The 20,115-nt window shown below is 33.8% G+C and overlaps 3 protein-coding genes and 1 non-coding gene across 5 annotated transcripts; 3 read left to right on the top strand and 1 right to left on the bottom strand.

The window, feature by feature from the left end:
* Window positions 1-284: 284 nt before the first annotated feature.
* ATXR6 (TRITHORAX-RELATED PROTEIN 6) lies at window positions 285-2,795 on the top strand. The gene is made up of 6 exons (XM_012996570.2): window positions 285-677; window positions 1,183-1,260; window positions 1,353-1,582; window positions 1,851-1,951; window positions 2,071-2,283; window positions 2,399-2,795. Exons 1-6 carry the CDS (start codon window positions 401-403, stop codon window positions 2,556-2,558), a joined length of 1,059 nt encoding a protein of 352 aa, XP_012852024.2. The 5' UTR covers window positions 285-400; the 3' UTR covers window positions 2,559-2,795.
* Window positions 2,796-12,318: 9,523 nt separating this feature from the next.
* Window positions 12,319-17,121, top strand: LOC105971780 (Transducin/WD40 repeat-like superfamily protein). Of its 2 annotated transcripts, none has more exons than XM_012996665.2 (8): window positions 12,319-12,707; window positions 13,239-14,435; window positions 14,532-14,622; window positions 14,718-14,875; window positions 15,011-15,062; window positions 15,256-15,335; window positions 15,421-15,514; window positions 15,629-17,121. In XM_012996665.2, the coding sequence occupies exons 2-8, from the start codon at window positions 13,365-13,367 to the stop codon at window positions 16,117-16,119; spliced, it is 2,037 nt and encodes a 678-aa protein (XP_012852119.2). In that variant the 5' UTR covers window positions 12,319-12,707; window positions 13,239-13,364; the 3' UTR covers window positions 16,120-17,121. The 2 variants fall into 2 exon arrangements, with proteins under 2 accessions (XP_012852119.2, XP_088675343.1); XM_088819217.1 differs by having other exon boundaries at window positions 12,393-12,928.
* Window positions 17,122-17,405: 284 nt separating this feature from the next.
* Window positions 17,406-19,713, bottom strand: LOC105971781 (uncharacterized). Its single transcript, XM_088819218.1, has 2 exons — window positions 19,266-19,713; window positions 17,406-17,607 (listed from the first exon to the last, which is right to left on the bottom strand). Exon 1 carries the CDS (start codon window positions 19,581-19,583, stop codon window positions 19,299-19,301), a length of 285 nt encoding a protein of 94 aa, XP_088675344.1. The 5' UTR covers window positions 19,584-19,713; the 3' UTR covers window positions 17,406-17,607; window positions 19,266-19,298.
* Window positions 19,714-19,913: 200 nt separating this feature from the next.
* On the top strand, window positions 19,914-19,984 carry TRNAG-CCC (transfer RNA glycine (anticodon CCC)). Its single transcript has one exon. It is a non-coding gene; the product is annotated as a tRNA-Gly (tRNA).
* Window positions 19,985-20,115: the final 131 nt, after the last annotated feature.

The following is a 20,115-nucleotide window of genomic DNA, read 5'->3' on the forward strand; positions in this document are numbered from 1 at the left end:
CGGCTAATTTTTTAAATTGGCCCTGTTTGACAAAGATTGTACCGATAATTGGGCCTTCAAGTTTTTTTTAATCGGCCCGGTTTGACTAGGATTGTGCCGATTACTGGGCCTGCTAATTTTGTTAATCGGCCCGGTTTAATACGGATTGGGCCCTCACTGGGCCTGCTGATTTTTTTAATCGGCCCGATTTGACACGGAAATGGCGCTAAAATGTCAACTTCAGCCGCGAAACCCGAATACCGCGCGAAAGCTTTTGCGTTCCCGGTTTTTTTTTTAGCCTAATAACACAACCTTCATTTCCCCATATAAATCTTTCTCTCTCCTCCCTCACTTTCTCTCTCATCTCTCTCTCACACAGTCACACACACACGCACACACTGTTAGATTCATCACGCCGGCAATGGAGTCGCGGCGGAAAAGAACGCAAGCTCTGAAGCCAGTTTCATCGAAGCTCGAATCCAGGAAAAGACTGAAATCGAAGAGAAAAGAAGAGGAGGAAGAAGACTACAGCGATCTGTGCTGTGAGAAATGCGGGTCGGGTCAGCACGCGGCGGATCTTCTGCTATGCGATGAATGTGACCGTGGATTCCACCTATTCTGCCTCCGCCCGGTTCTCGTTGCTGTGCCCAAAGGCCGCTGGTTCTGCCCGTCTTGTTCCAATCACAAAAACCTTCCAAGTATGTCAATGGGGATTCCCTTATGTTTTTTTTTTCCCCCCAATATTTTTAGGTTTTCTATTATTTCGTTTTATTTGGGGCTGATTTACTGATATGCATTTATATTTATTTAATCATGGAATGCAGCTGACCTTTCTTCCTTATAAATTAAATATTTCGTGTCTAAACTTTGAATTGATTAAATTAATTGTGGATTATTGCTGCAAAACATACATTAGCTTTTCCACAAATGTTTTTTCATCATTTTGAGTTATGATGTATTATAATTCTCATCTGTATGTATATTTTGAGTCATAGCCATCACCGGAATAAATGTATAAAGTTCTGCAGCCGATGTCAACTACCGGATGAATGAGAGTCGAATTTTATGTGCTCGCTCAAATTGAATTTCTAGGAGTTAGATTTATCAATCATGTTTTTTTTTTCTGTAGATAAATCTGTTACCCTTGTTTTGCAATTCGCTTACGCGATCCATCGTATTAATCCTGGTCGATTGAATTTGCAGAGTTCCCGCTAGTGCAAACCAAAATAGTTGATTTTTTCCGCATTCAAAGATGTTCGCAATCCGAAAGTCTCAGTCCAGGTGAAAGGGGATCTCGTTATTTGCACTGATCTTATTTGTACTATTGTCTAGCTATGCAGTCTCTTATTTGTACGGTTCCTCGTTTTCCTCAGATTCTAGAAAGAAGCGAAAGCGAAGCGGTGGCCTAGTTATGTCAAAGAAGAGCAGGAAATTGTTGCCGTTTAACCCGATCGAAGATCCCACCAGAAGATTGGAACAGATGGCCTCTTTAGCTACGGCGTTAACAGCAACCGGCACAGAGTTCAGTAACGAGCTCACTTATGTTGCAGGCATGGCTCCAAGATCCGCAAATTCTGCTCATCTTGAAAGAGATGGAATGCAGGTATTTTGAAATCGAAGAAAATTATAATTCAAAATCAATTGAAAACAAAGAATTTGAAAATTTCTACTGTGTTTTGGTTCCTAAGCAAAATAATGGTAATTTATTTTATTTTACCCATTATTTATTCAAGAATTTTCGTTTTAATGTATTATTTGGCAGCTTTGAAATAAAATACTGGCTTTTTCGTTTGTAAATCAAGATTAATTCATGTGATAAATACTTGGAAGATACTATACCCTAACACTTGCAGTTTTTATCGACAATTTAGGTAATGTCGAAAGACGATGCAGAAACGTTGAATCTCTGTAAGAATATGATGGGACGAGGAGAATGGCCGCCCCTAATGGTTGTTTTCGATCCACTTGAAGGGTGAGTATATTATATTCCACTCTCCATTTTTTTCGTTTTTTTTTTTTATTTGCTGTATTATTTCGAATATGTTGGTGCATGGAGCCTTATTAGTTGTTTCTCATTTTGGATTGGAATAGATTCACCGTGGAAGCAGATAGACACATACGAGATTTGACCATAATCACTGAGTATGTGGGGGATGTTGACTTCTTGAAAAACCGCGAAAACGACGACGGAGATAGCATGATGACTCTTCTCACCGCAGCTAACTCTTCGAAAAGCCTCGTCATCTGTCCAGATAAGCGGAGTAACATTGCTCGGTTTGTCAATGGCATCAACAACCATATACCGTATGTATTCAATACTCTCTCTCTCTCTCTCTCTCTCTCTCTCTCTCTCTCTCTCGATATAGATGTTTGTTATAACATACGATGTCTAAGTGTGACGTCGTTTTTGCTCGTGCAGAGGTGGAAAGAAGAAACAGAATGTGAAATGCGTGAGGTTTAATGTCAACGGCGAATGCAGGGTTCTTTTAATTGCAAACAGAGATATTAGAAAGGGAGAGAGGCTCTACTACGACTACAACGGATACGAAAACGAGTACCCTACCGAGCATTTTGTCTGACCTTGAGGATCGTGACTCCTCAACTAATACAAGATACATAGGAAATTTTGACCAAGGTATTTGTGTGTATTCATTCTCTCACACGGCTTGTTGTTTACATTCGGACACAGCTGGCGAAAAATTGTGCCGAAAATCCCGTGTCGAGCAGTTAAGTTATTTCTTGTAATAAGCCTATAACATGCTTTATAACTCAAATGTAACCCTGCTAATTAATGTACTTGAAATGGTTGCTTCAAATCTTTGCTGAACTAAGTTGATACGGGCTCAATTGCTCTAAAGCCCGAATACCGAGAATCTCGTACAAAGCCCGAGGATCTACCAAAGAGCTAAACAAATAATAAATAAATAAGCTGATTTAACATCTCCAAAACAGCTTTAATTAAATTAAATATGAGGTCACCCTGAACTAAATAAGCTTAAATTAAATTTTATTTTTCAAATACTGAATTCATCAACTTATAAATAAATCAAATTTGATTTCTGATGCCGAAGGCCCATTAGAGTAAATGTTATGGACCAAGTCCAAAACAAAAATTGGCCCATTTTTTTTTTTTTTATTGTTTCCAGAATACCCAAAACATAATAAAGATAAATAAAATAAAATAAAAAATTGTCCTGATGTTGTTGGAAATTAATTTCAGTAAATGTACTTAGGATTTAGAGGAGGTTCAGTAGCAGTACACAAGTCTGACTGTCAGTCCAAGAAAACAAAAACACAGATTTTAAAAAATAATTTACCAAAATATATTATGTAACAAATTTAAGGACCACCCTATATACTATATAGCCCCTATGTCAACTCCTATGCAAAATCTTCTATTCCCTCTCTCACTCTTAGGCTGGTCCAATTCACCCCATTATTACTTTTATGCCATTTTTATTTACTATTTTATTCCAATAATAATAAATAATAATATTAACAATAATAATAAATGTTGATTTTTGGTCCCCCTTTTATCATGATTTTTATGTGTGTTTTTTTTTTTTACAAGGTGTGATCTCAAATTGCCAGCAAGAATGCAGAAAGCTCGAATCCCAAGAATTAACTCTTTTCCTATTTAATTTTCTGGGCCTCTTCAGTTTTTTTGTTTACTAGTATTTATTATTGCCCCCAATTATATTATTTAGGCCCATTTCATATCCTTGTCGATCTCTCTTTTTTTTTCATATAGGATTTTCTTTTCTTTCTAATGTTTTGAAAAATTATTTAAAAATAATATATATTCTAATATATAAATATATATATATATATATATATATATATATATATATATATATATATATATATATATATATATATATTATATATATATATATATATCGAAGACAAAGTGGTTAATGGGTACCCCATCCTAATTAATCACAATTTTCATAGAAATGCAACTATCAAAGGCCCACCATTTTGTTTGTTGCTCATTGTCCATATTAATGCCACCACCTTTCCTTTTATTTTATTATTTTTTATTTTTTTAATTATTTTTTTATTTTTTTAACTTAATTAATTTATTTATTTTTTCCACAAATAATAACAAGACTTGAAATATTGTGAAAACCCATCCACTCGTGCTGCATTGCCCTACTCCTATAACTTCCATCCACACAGAAACATTAAAATAATTAAAAACAACAAATATCAATTTCGTCTTCATTTGTTTATCTAATTGCTACACACTAATATTATTTTGTGCGACTTTCTTGCAACGCAACTTAACCCCTCAATCGGTCTATTTGCCAATCGTCCCGCAATGAATGACATAGCGAGTGGAGTATGTAAACTCGTGTCAGTCGACTCAAGTTCGAATCATTTTAACAACAGTCGATATGTAGAGTTCCCTTTTTTTTTTTTGTTTATTCTCTATAATTTTATATAAATTATAGATATATATCATATTTAATATAAAATAATATGGTTAAAACTTGTACTATCTTAAATAAAATTTATGAATATTTACTTATCGATCTTTGATTTTTTATATCAATGTCTCTAAAAAATAATACGAGACAGTGCCATGAATACCATTAAGTGCAGTATATTATTAGAATAATTTAGATTTTTTTGTCATGCTTGAAATATGATAAAATAATATATATATATGTGTGTGTGTGTGTGTGTGTGTGTGTGTGTGTGTGTGTGTGTGTTATTTTAATTAAAAATTCGCAGTATAAACCTATTTTTTCAATGTCTTGTGAACCTAAAAAAAAATTCAGGGCGCTGCCCGAACCCTGAAATTTTAGTTAGCCCCCTAATTTCTAATCTGATTCTGCCCCTGAGAGTTTGTCTCATATGATTAACCTAATGCAGTTTCGGAGAGTTACTCGTAAATCTTGATAAGTGTTGGTGGCATATGGTGTTTTTCAAGTGTGTTTCATCATTTGTAGGCTAGTAGATCCAGCAAAGGGACACATTTGTTTCTCCCAAAGTAGATACTAAGGCAGATTTTTGGACCTTGTCTTAAAATTGGAACAAGTCAACCTGTTTTTTATTACAACCTATTTAATGCATGCATCCACACTAATTTTTTTTCTTTTAATTTTTAATATATAAATATATTAAATTTGTTAAAATCTAGTTCAATATAATGAAGCTTAGACGCTTTATTATTTGTACCTAAAGTTATAGTTTAGTTAATCAATTTTAGAAGGTAAAATATTGAATTTATCCTCCAACTATAATAGAATCTCGATAAGTTAACATTCTTATGCTCTGTATAAAAATATAATAAATTATTAGTTCCATAATTTAATATTTCTTTAAATTAATATAATTTTTACTTAGTATACCGACTAGTATATTGAACTTTATTTCAAGGGAATTCCATGCATGCATTTAGAAAGATCGATCGAACCAATAATTCTCTGGAAATTGTAATTATTAAATTAGAAAAATCCAAGAAAATCAAATTATGATTTACACGAAATAGACAACTCATTGTGCCCCAATTTTTTTCTTGTGGCTGGATTTCATAAATGGTTGCCTATCATGTAAAATTCTGTATTTTTATAATTAATTTCTTGCATTTTAAATAATTTTAACAATTTCATTTTTTTGTCAAATCAATTATGATTTCCAGCAAGAACAAAATGGGATTTATGTCACATCACATACCGTACAATAAATATATTAAATATGTCCCCAATTTTATTTTCCTGTAACGAGAAAAAGAAACATATCAGGTGATATTCACATTCTCCAATTTATTTAATTAGACAACGCCTATTTTTGATGGTGACCTTATCGTAATCAACTATACATACATATAACGAATGAATCTCAATCGTAAATATTTAAATTAAAAAACGTCGGGAGCGAGTAATCCCGTCGACCAGTCAGAAAAGCATTGGCACCGTTTGGTCAGATTCATTTTAGAATTAAATATACAACGTAAGCCGCGACTTTATTGATTAACAAAATTAGTAAATACCTATTAATTTTGATTACAAGAAAGTCTATTTAATTTTTTTTAAGACTGATTTCCCATGATTGGTGGTTGATGTAAACTCCAATGTGGACTTGTCTTCAACCAATATCACACAATAATAATGGATAAGATATTTAATTTTTTTTCTCTCATTTTTATTATTAGGTGCAAAGTAAAAAAAAAAAAATTAAATAAATAAATGAGAAAGAATCTTCTTTGGGTAGGTGTAAAGTGAAAAATCTAAACAGTTGACAAAACTAGTTCCTAACTCCAAAGGCCGAAGCTTTGATCATCATGCAATTTGAATCTTTTAAAATACTATTTGTATTTAAATAATAAATAAATAAATAAATAAAATAATTAAATCAAGTGAGTAAAAAAGGTCAACAGTTCACAGTTCATAGAATCTGGTTGCGTTTGAGATGAGAGAGATGTAACTAAATACCATGAACTGTAGAAAAATAATAGATTTTGATATCTTGATAGATTTGATTTGTTGCTTAAGGGGGCAGTCACCCCCATCTATAGTATATGGTTCATATACATTCACTTTTTCTTTTTTCCAATTCACAAGAAAAATTGAAATGCACGGGATAAATTTCGTTATCTTTCACGATTTATAAAACGTACGAGAAATGTAAATCACACGAGCTGAGGTTAACTAACTGAATATTTATTTTAATTAAATATTTTCGTGTTATCCACGCAGAATTATGTAAGTTGTATGTATGTATGTATATACAGATAGCTCATTACCATGCACGTTCGTAACATTTTTCAAGTGCAAAAATAAATAAATAAATCAATAAGTGAAGAAACAAAAGGAATTTCGAATCGAATCTTTAATTGAATTGTTATTGGACTGTTCGTGGGGGGTTGGGTTAATTAGTGTATATTAAAAATTCATTGCTAATCATTTGTTTAAGTAAGTGATATGTCTAATTGGACCAACTCAATGGGCCCACAATTTTATTTATTTATTGGCCCACGAGCCCAATATTGAAAACTACTACCATCGATGTCTAATAGCTTTAAATAAGGTTTGAGCCCGACAATCTCAATTAATTAAACTTCAGCCCAATCAATGAAGTATAAATATTTTTTTAATCCATTCTTTAAGATACGTTCAATATTCGAACTATACAACTGCTTGTATTCTATCTACGTTTTTCGCTATTCACACACCTGACTTGAGTGTCGTCGGGTTAGTTTACGTGTTCAATGATCGCAGATACCTCAAGGTCATCAATCTCGTGACCGAGTGATTCACTTTGCTCTTTCAGCTCATTCTACTTCAACTATTTAAGGTGATATAATTCATAGCATCATCGGTAAGTATATTTTTGTATTACAATTTTCTCTTTCGGTTCCAACGGTACAGTTTTTTCTCGGATTTTACGGGTTCAACTGATTAATAAATCCGATTTTCCAACTTTCTCAACCCTAATAAAAATTCATAGCTTGTGATACTAATAATTAAGTAATAACATATGTAAAAAATAAATTAATAAAATTAAAAGAGGGACATTGTCCAATAATAACTATTTAATACAATGATTAAGTACTATAGCTAATGAATTTTTGTTGTTGTTTCTAACTTACACTTTCTTATGCGACATATTTCCAGCTAAGGAATCAAAGAAAGACACATGTATTTTTTAATAGAAAATCACTCTTATCATTCATTTGTACAAAAATAATTAAGATGAAAGACAGAATTTTTATATAGTTAACACGATGCTTAGGAATATATCACATGAATTTTGTTACCTACTAATTAGATGATTTGGAGTTTGTCTAATGCTTAATTAATACTTCGAGGTGTAATGATTTGGTCGGGAAATCGAAGGGAATAACCTATGGAAATTATTGTTATAATATGATTATAGTACAAAGTATCAAACCAATGTATTTGATTAATTGGAAACAAGGACAATTACCAATTTTAACTTTGTCAACCGTCTTTTCAACATTAGCTTACACAAAAACGTGTAACTATGCACTAAATTACATCTAATTAATTAATCTAATTAATTGTACTTGTTTTCACCCTTGTTCTTTCATAATTAGGTGTTGTTTAGGGCTGGTTCAATTACTTGTATTAGATTAAATAATGGGGTTATTTTACATACCCCCTAGCCACTAAATAAACTAGGGATAAACTCAAGCCCAAATCATCCTTTGACATACCCCCTGGAGAAGTGAAAGTACTATACTACCCTTACATGCAATTTTTGGCCAAATTGCATTCAGCATTTCTGGTCCTGCATTTATAATTTCCGTTGATTTATTTATTATTATTATTTTATTTTTTTTAAATAATAATAAACCTGTTTGTTATATATATATATATATATATATATATATATATATATATATATATATATATATATTAAATAATTTTTTTTTTAATTTTTAATTTTTTAATTTTTTAATTTTTTAATTTTTTAATTTTTTTTAATTTTCAAAACAATATGTTTACTGTACTGAAAATAACTACATGTAACTATAGTACCTACAGTTATTCGTAGTTATGTTCGTTTCTTTTCCCCATATTTTTAGTCGATCAATTGTACACACACACGAATACTGGCTTATTCAAAAGAAATTCATAAACCCCAACAAAAATTTACAAATTTTAATATTTTTATTATAAATCACCTCAGAACCAATAAAAATACAAAATCGAAAATACACACATATATGCATATGTAACTACATGTTACTATATGTATAGTAATGTATAGTAATGTATACAGTTTGTTGAACACTGCTTCACATGTAACTTCAACCAAATTTTTGACACCTTCAAGGAGAGGATCAGTGGCTTTCATTAATCTGCAATTACAAAATCAAAACAAAAAAAAAATTACTTTAGTGCAAATCAACAAAATTTGAAGAAACATCAAAACACTCAAAAATCAAAAAACACTAAGAGATCGAGAAATAGTTGGGTTTGTTCTACCGAGTCAATGTTCAGGAGAGAGAGAGATTATTGCGGGAAAATGCTATATATTTTAAATCAAACAGACAGTGACTCCCCACCCCCCTCGCCTCCTACCAAAATCCTAGGCGCTGCTAATAACCACCCACGGTTCCGCGCGCCCACAAATGCAAAAAAATATAGAAATAAATCTGAAAACATAAAAAAAACGAAATTACCATCAAAATATAGATCTCGACGAGAGGAATCCAACGGTGGGTAGCTCGTCATATTTCGACTGGTGGAATACAAAAAACACCTCCGGCAAGACCACCGTCGTCGAAGGAAAAATTGCAGAAACAGATCTGCGCTCCAAATTGAATGAAATCACCACCAAAAGAAAGAGCTCGACGAGAGGAATCCAACGGTAGTTAAACCATCGAATTCCGACCACTGGAGAGAGAGTTATGACTCCGGAAAGCAATTTCGCCGGTGGGAGGTTTGTGGAGGCGAGATTTTGAATCTGGGAGAAGAAGAGAGAGACCGAAATGTGAGTGGCTAGGATCTAAAACTGATTATAAAAGGGTATTATAGGTACTTCAGGGTGGTCCAGGGGGTATGTCAAAATATTTTCGAATGAATCTGGGAGAAGAAGAGAGAGACCGAAATGTGAGTGGCTAGGATCTAAAACTGATTTTAAAATGGTATTATAGGTACTTCAGGGTGGTCCAGGGGGTATGTCAAAATATTTTCGAAATGAAGGGTAATCCACTTAGTAGTAGTTAGTTCTATATAATTTGAAAATGAGTGGTCTACAAAATAATACCTTAAATAATATTCCATTAATTCTCTACTGATTAATTAATTAATTAAAATCCTCTCAAAAAAAAAAAAAAAAAAATAATTAATTAATTAATTATTAAGACATTCATTAGATTAGATATTGTATTAAATATTTGCCGTTTTTCATATTTAGCGTTTGATAGATGGGGGTAAATTACGAAATTCTCCCAATTTGGATAAATGAAATAAAGTAACAATAAATGAAGCAACCATATATATATAATTGGAGTGGATGGGTAGCCCATTGGGAGGCAATGACAACCCATACCCCCCTAAACAGAAGAATATGTCAGAAAAGTTTTGACCTACATTGTACAATTTATGGGTATTTTGGGTATTTACTTGAAACTTGTCGGCTGTATACAAATCAAAGCCCATTCCCCTATGGCAGGTAAAGTAGTAGCAGCACAAGGTCAGTCACTATTTTTCAGTGTTCTAAATAGCGGTCGTGGCGGTCGATATATCGGCCGCCATATCGGTATCGGTTATAAACCTTTACGATTTTGTTGAGGCGGTTTGGAATATCGGTTTTTTACGGCGAGGCGGTTTGCGGCGGTTTTTTGGCGGGTCAAACCGATATATCGGTCAACAAATCGGTTTTTTTTTTTTTTTTTTTTTTTTTTTAAAATTAAAATTAAAATGAAAATATGTTTTGATTTTTTGTTTTTCTCCAATTCTTTCAACTTCCAAAACCAAATCAAGTACTACTCCGCAATTTATGCTTTGTTGTGTTTATATTAATTGTTGATGCGAAAGACTTGCGTAGTATTTGTATTTCGTAAGAATCTTTTATTATATTATGATCTTATTATTTTTTTAAATTTTTATTATTTATTGAGTAATTAGAATTATATAATAACATATGAATGATAGGATAGAATTATGTTTAAATATTCTTTTATATATATTTTAAGTATTTACAAATAATATTTAGAAATATATTACACTATCTAAAAATCGATATATTTCCGATTTATCTCCGATAAATCACCGCCGCGCCGATTTATCGTGTGGCGGTCCCTAACCGCCACGTACCCGATAACCGCCTTTTAGAACCTTGCTATTTTTTGAAAGTTACTGCAATTATTTTTTTAAGACTATGTAAAAATTGGGTAAATTTAAGATGATTTCGGTCAAAAATTTTTTTTTTAAATTAAAGTATTAGTAAAACATTATTCAATTATCTAATTATATATTTAAACAAAGTATTTGTCAAATATCACTTCATAAAAGTCGCTTTCAATTGGGTAGCCTTCAATTTGGACCAATGAAGACGAATCATTTTGATATTATTTGAACAGATCTTTGCTAATTTTAAAATTATGACCAAAAAGATTAATTTTCGTTTTAATTTATTTTTAGAAATTGATATATACTGTTCATATTTCGTAATCAATGGGTGGAAGTCGTCCACACGTGTCTCTAAGGTCAACGAAAGGTGGCAAAGTCGTAATTGTTTTTCCTTGGAAATATATGTTGTATTTTCGTAATTGAAATTAATTATCTTTATTACATTACATACACCCACATATATGTATTATATTTATATCTCCTATAAAAGTAACTTAGAAGTAAATCGTAAAATAGCACGTACCTTAAAAATATGAGTTATATACAATTTAATTAAATAAATTCTTATTAGCGAGCAAATTTAAACGAGATTAAGTATCTTAATGGGCTTGTATTACTAAAATTAATGGAATTGGTGCATTAAATTAATTATTTGCATACAAATTGCATTTTGGGCCATCTTTTAGATGGTAAACTATAGAGAATAATTGGTGGGTCTATTGGGACGATCCGATAAATTTAGTAAATATTTAATATTAAATTATTGTATGATAAGTATATTTTTACCGAATACCAATTATATTTAGGTATCTTACTTAAACTAAGTTACAAACAAAATCTAGGAAATTTATGGGGACGATTAATTACCTAAAATAGATTTTACATATTTTTTTTATTGGGATCATCATATAAATATGTCTAGATACTCCCCATGCAACAATTAATATTAATTCATAACGATTATGGAAAAACTCTTGTGTGTGCGTAATTACAATCATTTCCTTCAACCATGAATCTTTTTAATCGTCAATCTTTATGGTGTCAAATTCAAGATTTTTTTATATTATGTGGAATATTTTTTAACTTGTACCCGTTTTGTGCAAAAATGCAGTTTATGATGCACCACAGTCAGATATTTACAAGTCGTGAGACACATCTTATGATAATTTTGTTTCAGCATGTAGAGCTCGAATGAAATAAATAAAAACGGGTTTAAACTGTAGAATATCACACATAATTTAAACGATTCCACTAAATTTGACACGACAAAAACGATCGTAAAAGAAAATTCATAGTTGATTGACGTTTGAAATTACCAAAACATGAGGGGGTTTTTCATAATTTGATGTGCTGTAATTACTGAAAATTTTAAATTAAAAAAAAATCATTTAAAATATTCATTTTTTTTTTTTACCGTATTTGGCGAAATGCAAAAGAATTCAAACACGAAAAGTTGCAACTTTTAATAGCAACTTTAGGGAAAAAATACTTTCGTAAAATTCCTAAAATAGAGAAGAAAAAAAAATTGAGGGGAGTAAAATTGGGGCATAATTACACATAGTACTGTGTGGTACACACACACACACAAACGGGGTTCGAAATCTCGTTTCTCGGGCCACCCGTTCACGGATATCAAGGATTTTCTGCCCCCCTTTCTTTTTTTCCATGTATTTTTTTTAATTATTTTTTTCCATTTTGGTTTCTCCTTGTTTGTACTGTTGAATCCCATAGCTTTTCATTAACTATCATAATTCCTCTCTCTCGCTTTCCCCCAATTTCATTTTTCAATCATTTTTTTTAATGGTCAGTGTTCTTCTTTGCTATCTTCCCAGAGAGCCGAACCACTCGATCTCTCTGCTTCAATTCGATCCCATTAAACTCAATCTAATCCATGTGAGCAAATTTTTCCCCTCCCCCTAAATTTTTCATCTTTTTTTTTTTCTGTTTCTCATTGTCAATTATGTCGATTTTTTCATGATAAAAAATATATTTTTATTTTCTCCATCCGTAGGTTGAATTTATGATGATTTGTTTGTGGTTGAGTGGGTGAAAGTTCGTTACCTTGGTTAATGGGGTTTCGTTTGCATTTGCGTTGTGGTTTCTAGGCAATGGTGGTAATTAAATTTGCATTTTTTAATTTTTTTAATCTTATCGTGGGAAGTTATTTATTTGGGAGACCAGGTTCAATGGGTGTAGATTGGGATCCATGCTGGATCTATTGTTTAATTTTTTAATTTTTTTTTCAATTAGTTATTAATTAATTACCATTTATCAAATATTTGTTTTATGTTCTTGCTGGACTGGGACCTTATTTGTTTATTTATAGTTGTTCTGAAATACCTTCTTGGTTGTGGTGCTGTGTGTTTTGTTTAGTCAGTTACTTTTTTATCACTTAATTGTCTTCTCTTTGTTGTTTAAAAAAAGGTTTTAAATTGGAAGACAACAAGCACATTGCCCAGGGTTTAAAAACCAAGAAATTAAGAAAAGAAAATTCGAAAAGTTGTATTCTTGCAAAGGGGTTTCTCTGTATGGCTTGAACTCTGCAAAATTATGGAAAGCTTCGTCGAAGACGAAGAATCTCGATTTTTTGATGCCATGGAGCACATAGCACAAGAAGAAGCTGATCTGGCGTCCGATTGCCCTTCTACTGAAAATTGGGAATACGATGTGTGGATTAGCATTCATCAAAGCGTTAGAGAGCGCCGAAGGAAATTCATTAAGTGGATGGAATCGTCAAATCCCGATGGGCAAGAAGGAGAAATAAATTCCGTAGATTTCGGTAGAATTATGGAGAACAATGAGGCTGTGCTGAGATCCTCTTGTATCGAGGATGACTTATCTTCTAGCCACTCTTCTTTGTCTAGTTGGAATACCGATGATTTGGATTCGTCCAAACGAGTTAGTTTCAACGAGGGTCCAAACGAGAGGCTAAGAAAAATTCGAGTCAATGGGTGTGACCAAGTGCAGTCATCAACTGAATTCGCGGATGTTTCTCAATTTCCTCCTGCAGTTCAGCGGTTTGCAGAGAGGGAAACCGAGGCTAATTGTTACACACCTCGAACAATGGATAAACTGAAGGCGAAGTGGCTGAATAAATGGCGCTCCATCACTTGTATGACTAGCAGGAATGTGAAAGACGATAATGTGGGATTCAACAGTTTCAGCCGTGCTCATGGGACAAAGATCCACAGAGTAATGGTTCGCCATTGTCGAAGAAAGTTAAAGGAACTTTCTGCCCTTTTTACTGGACAAGATATCCAAGCACACGAGGGTTCAATCTTGACAATGAAATTTAGTCACGACGGACAATATCTTGCGAGTGCTGGTGAAGATAAGATTGTCAAAATCTGGCAAGTTGTGGAAGATGAAAGATCCGACAGAATGGACATTCCAGATGCAGATCCTTCGTGTGTTTACTTCTCGGTCAACCATCTATCGGAATTAGGACCGCTCATGGTGGAGAAGGATAAAATTGTTAATAAATCAAAGGGTCTGAAGAAAACACAAGATTCGGCCTGTATTATCTTTCCTCCAAGGGTTTTCAGAATTCTAGAGAAGCCGTTGAACGTTTTTGAAGGGCACAGTGACGAAATCTTGGACCTTTCGTGGTCGAAGAATAATGTACGTGGATTTTTTCTTACGTCTTTGTTCTTAATATGTTATTTTTTATTTGATTCCATTGAAGTAAAATGACATGGTTTTCTTGTTTTCTTGTAGTGTTTGCTTTCGTCGTCAGTTGATAAAACTGTTCGTTTGTGGAAGGTCGGAGTTGATCATTGCCTAAAGGTCTTCTCACATACTGATTATGGTATGTATGCCTGGACAAAAGAAAAATTAATACTAAATTCAATTTTAATGTTGCTGATTCTATAGGCTAAAAAAAACACCTCTAATGATGTGCAGTGACCTGCATTCAGTTTAACCCTGTGAACGATGATTACTTCATCAGTGGTTCAATAGATGGGAAGATTCGGATTTGGACAATAAGTGGTTGTCAAGTTATTGACTGGACAGAAACGAGGGACATAATCACTGCCGTTTCTTATCGACCTGATGGACAGGTCTGTTGATACTCTACCCTAAACATGTTATTACATACAGCTTTTATTTTTTTTATTTTTATTTTTATTTTTTATTTTTTTTATATATATTTTTTAGAGGCATATTAACAATGTCTTCATTTGATTGTGACACAGAGTGGGATTATTGGCTCCATTGCAGGCACCTGTCGGTTTTTTAACATATCAGGTAATTCTTTATGGAATTCGTTGACATTTCTTTGTTTTCCTAGTTACCCTTTGCTTCAAACTCGCTCTAGATTTTACTGATCAATGTTGGTTGTTCTAGAGCAAGTTTCTAGTCATTTTTAGCCTGTTCGTTATAGATTAAATTTTAAATGTGCGTTTACTTATAGATGCCCATGTTTGTATTCGTTTATCAGATAATCACTTCCAGTTGGAAACTGAGATGTGCTTGACCAGTAAAAAGAAGTCGCCCTGCAAAAGGATAACCGGCTTCCAGGTTATTACTGCCAACCAACTACTAAAGATTTCTCCGCTTGTGTTCGATGCAAAGATTCTCTAACTGTTTTTTTTTGTGGATGCAGTTTTTACCACAAGACCCAAGCAAAGTTTTGGTTACTTGTGCTGATTCACAAGTCAGAGTCATAGATGGGGTGAATGTTATTGGCAAGTACAAAGGTATAATAATAATAATACACTTGATTCTTGAACTTCGTTCGCCTAAGGACATGTTTTTTATTTTCTTTCTAAATTTTCCATAACTCAGTCGTTGATTTCTCTATTGTTGGCCAGGCCTTCGAAATGCAGGCAACCAAATTTCTGCATCATTTACATCAGATGGAAAGCACATAGTCTCCACATCCGAGGACTCAAATGTATACATGTGGAACTATATCGACCAAAGAGAGTCAACTTTCTCACAGCCAAAAGTCAACAGATCATTCGAGTGTTTCTCCTCCGACGCCTCTGTTGCAGTACCATGGTCCGGTTTGAAATCCAGCGCTCTCCACAAAAGCTCGATCAACCCACTGCCGTTCTCATCCTCCACTTGTTTCTCACTAAGCCAAGAGTTTCTCTTAGACTCCAACTCCAAGGGTTCCGCCACTTGGCCGGAGGAAAAGCTCTCAACATCTCCGATCATGGGCAAATCTCAGTTCAAGCTTTTCAAGACTTCTTGCCAGAGCTCATCGAATTCCCACGCGTGGGGCCTCGTGATCGTGACAGCTGGCTGGGATGGACGGATCAGATCGTTCCACAATTATGGGTTACCGGTGCCACTTTAAAGACATGAAAGAAAAAAAAAACCCGGATAATGACCGCTATGGGACCTTTTTTTCGATAAGCTGGCAAAAGTAAAAAATAAAAGCTAGTTTTGGCAGGTATTGAAGATGGTGCTGGCACAGGACCCCCCCACCCCCAAACCATTAATTTGCCTATACAATTGGGAGAAGATCACTTAGCATTGACTCGAGTTTGAAAGGCTGAAATACAGCTGGCGGGAGTAAATGATTAAAGAATTAGCCGAGGTTTTATCCTTACACTCAAAAATCTTGATTAAGTGATGATTCTTTTGAGAAGTTTATATCCAGATGCTGTCATGGGGAAAATATAAAGAAATGTTTGAGAGGGGTCTTCAATTACAGATTGATGGATTTCGTCGTGGGACCCCCCTTGTATGATTTCTTCTAGTCTCTTCCATTTATTGATCGATGTGGGACTTGTTAGAGGGGAAAGGCTGGTGGTCTGAAATTGTTTGAAGGAAAGTGGTGGGGAGAAATGTGACTTCTTTATTGTCTGAATGATTGAGTTATTTTTGTCTGCCATTTTGGTCCTGGAAGGGGGGCTGTGAGAGGGGCTGGACGAGGGGCTGGTCGTCTCGTATTTTATTATATAACATTGATTACTAACTTAGGTAAACTAACATAAAATTTACCGTGTCTCCGTCGAAAATCTTCGGTGAAAGTAGCAGTTGGACGAAGATTTCAGGTCGGTGCTTTTTATATTGTGTCTGGTCATCAAGGTGAAGTTGCAAGTGGAATCAAGAATCGAGAGTGATGATGAAAATTTTGTTCTTTTATATGTATGTATGTATGAGTATATGTATATTTTAGTTTAGCTCAGGATTGACTAGTTTTTTCGGTGTATATTATCTTGCACAAATTCCACAATTCGACAGAAGAGTCGGTACCAACTGCTGTTACTTGGTACCAGTACTGAACTTGTACATCTGTGCATTATCTGTTCTTGTATTATATATTATTGATTGATGATTCATTTGCTTTTGATACAGCTGTTTCTTCCTTTTGTGTCTTCTTCCTTTGAAACATCTATGTATGATCATATAAATTAAAAGTGAAAAAAATACTCAAATTTACTTCACAAAGTGTATCATCTAAACAAACCCTTGAATTGATAAAACAACAGCCAGGGAGTAAGATGAACCTTTAATGGTTTCGGTGTTGCTTCAAAAAAATTAATGTCTATTGATTATATTAAAGTCAAATTATCCGAAAGAATTCCTCGGGAATTTTTTAGGCACTGTGCCCTCAAAACACGAATGCAATAAAACTCGCGCAGGAGAAAGCAAGTAACATTAATAAGCACAAGTAAACGCCGGTCAACCACACAGCAGTAAATACTTTTCAAATATACAACAATTAACAGTACAATCGAATAAAAAACGATGAAAATGAACAAACACCGCCTGTACGTCTCTTCCACATGCCCGCAATCCAGACTTCAACAATAATACACATAGTAACCAAGAAGCCCTGAAATGAAAAAAACAATAAGAAACAAATCTTGGCTTCAGCATCTTATTCTCCTAACTGCTTCATAACAAAACAATAGAGCATATTTCAACGTATGTGTTCATGTGCAAGCGTTGATAAATCAATACATGATACATCATGTTCAATCAAAAACCATAAAGATTGAGCATTGTTAACGCAGACAAGTTACAACTGTGTATAGAAGCAATTCAGACTTTTAGATGTTCGTCTTCAACCTTTAATACTTGCACAGAAGCATCCAAAGTGCATAGTCATTCATATGGTTGCTTTCATTTATCATATCTACACTTTGATCTTCGGATTACAAAATCATCGTAATTACATGTTAAATAAAAACTTAGCTAAGAGACAGGAATTCATGCTAAACTGATGTTTTCCACTATTCTGATTACATGTGGGGAGAGCTTCATGGTTCAAAGCCCTCCGCGTGCCATTAAATAAAATAACAGTGGATTAATAAGAACTAACCACATGGTGCGTTTAGGAAAAATAATGTACTTGATATGAAGAGTTATAATGGCAAATCATCATGAATGAAGATGCCAGTGACGATCATGAAGCTTCATTAAGATATTTTACAGGACTTAACGAAAAGGTTCATAAGTTTAATATATACAACGAAACTCCCTTATTCCCTCCTTTACGCTTACATATATACCCGGATTCAGAACGGACACTAATTCGTTCTTCCTTATCGGTCTATAATTGGTTATACTTTTCCCCAGTGTGTATTCCCTGCAAAAAGTTGGAGGAAATCACCTGTGGCCATGTTCACATTTTAGTTTCTTATTTTGTTCGAAGTGTTCTCGTTTTTCGTTTGGAAGCATGCTAGAATCAACATCCCCAGTAAAATAAAAACACAATCCTACTATAGTAGAGGTTTACACCTTTCGAGACTATGAAAGTATCCAGAATTACATTCCTAAAAGCGGTCACGGTACATATTTAGAAGTTCTTAAAAAGCGGTCACAATTTTTCGATAGTCAGCAGTGCTCATTGGGACATTAACATAATTCAGTAGTGTTACTATGCACATAATTCCTTTCACCATCAGTAAATATCGACCGTGTCATCAAGCAACAATATAGTCTTAGAATTTGTAAATGGGGGCAAATGTTAGCTGAAAACGAATCTTAATTTCTGGCCACACCACACGATACATAGTTACTTGATTATGCTGCCACCACATTTTGATGTTGTGAGAAGAGTAGAGATGAAATTTTTTTCTAGCATAAAATCCCCAATGGGGTGCCTCGGTTTTAGGAGGCATTTTTCAAAATTATCTTCCCCAAGCAGATTCCTCATTCCATACAATTTCATTGCAAACAATTCTACGATAACTACAAACATCAGTTATAGATCAACGATTATCATGGAAGATCATTCAACAAAAATTTTTGAAGTAAACTGCAATCAGCTGAATAGAAAAGCATGCACAAAAATATTATTAGAAAAACTTCGTCTAATACAACCATGCTCTACAATGAGAAATAAATCAAATCAAATCTAATTCCCATACGAAATCACAGAATCAACTAAAAAAAAAAATTAAAATACAACAGAAACAAAGAGGATCAATCAGATAAATAAAACTACACATAATTACTGGTGTAAATGAACAAAAGGTTATTGTTTACCGATAATAAAGGGATGAACCATCACGATCCAAATCAGACGGGTAGATTTTCAACAGCGGAGGAAGAATTGTTGAAATTGACATTATGATTCCCCGCATAGGAAGAAGAAGAGGCGGTGGAATTGACGGAGGGGAAAGATGTGAGCATCAGAGGACGATCCTTGGCCTCTTCGTCGTCGTCTTCGGTGTCGAAGGTGGTGAGGTTGACGCAGGAGCACCGCTCCAGGGAAGCGAAAAACGCCGACGCGACGCTCATACCCACCCACCGCGCGAGGCCGTCCACCTTTTCGTAGTACGTAGATTCGTTTGAATTCTCCATTGCTATTCCCTTTTTTTCTTGCGATGGGTCTGAATTTTTGTTGATTTTTGGAAAGAGGAATTTGCCGGAATTAGGGTTATCTGACCTTTTCGCCTTTGTGTTAATTTATTAGAGGATTAAATATTTATACATCTGGCCGGCGAGTGGAACACATCAACACACACCGGTTTAAGATTGTATTTAACTCTTTAATTAAATAATTTTCTTACTATAGCTCCTTGTTAGTAATTTTTATCCTATATTTTATTTGGATATTTATCGAATGTATTATTATTAAATTAAACTATTATTTAGATTATTAAATAACTGTATTCAAAATATAACACACAAGCGCATCTGGTGTAGTGGTATCATAGTACCCTCCCACGGTACTGACCAGGGTTCGATTCCCTGGATGCGCAATAATTTTTTATTATTATTTTGCACCATGTATGAAATTCGGGCCTTATCTTAAATACACTTCTCCGTTTTATCAAAAGCCCAATCTAATTCGGGCCTTTAAATTTCCTTTTCCCTCTTTCCAAAAAGCCCA

This window comes from Erythranthe guttata, chromosome 6 (assembly GCF_056151865.1).
Source record: "Erythranthe guttata isolate IM_541 chromosome 6, IM_541, whole genome shotgun sequence".
In the NCBI taxonomy this organism is placed as follows: domain Eukaryota; kingdom Viridiplantae; phylum Streptophyta; class Magnoliopsida; order Lamiales; family Phrymaceae; genus Erythranthe; species Erythranthe guttata.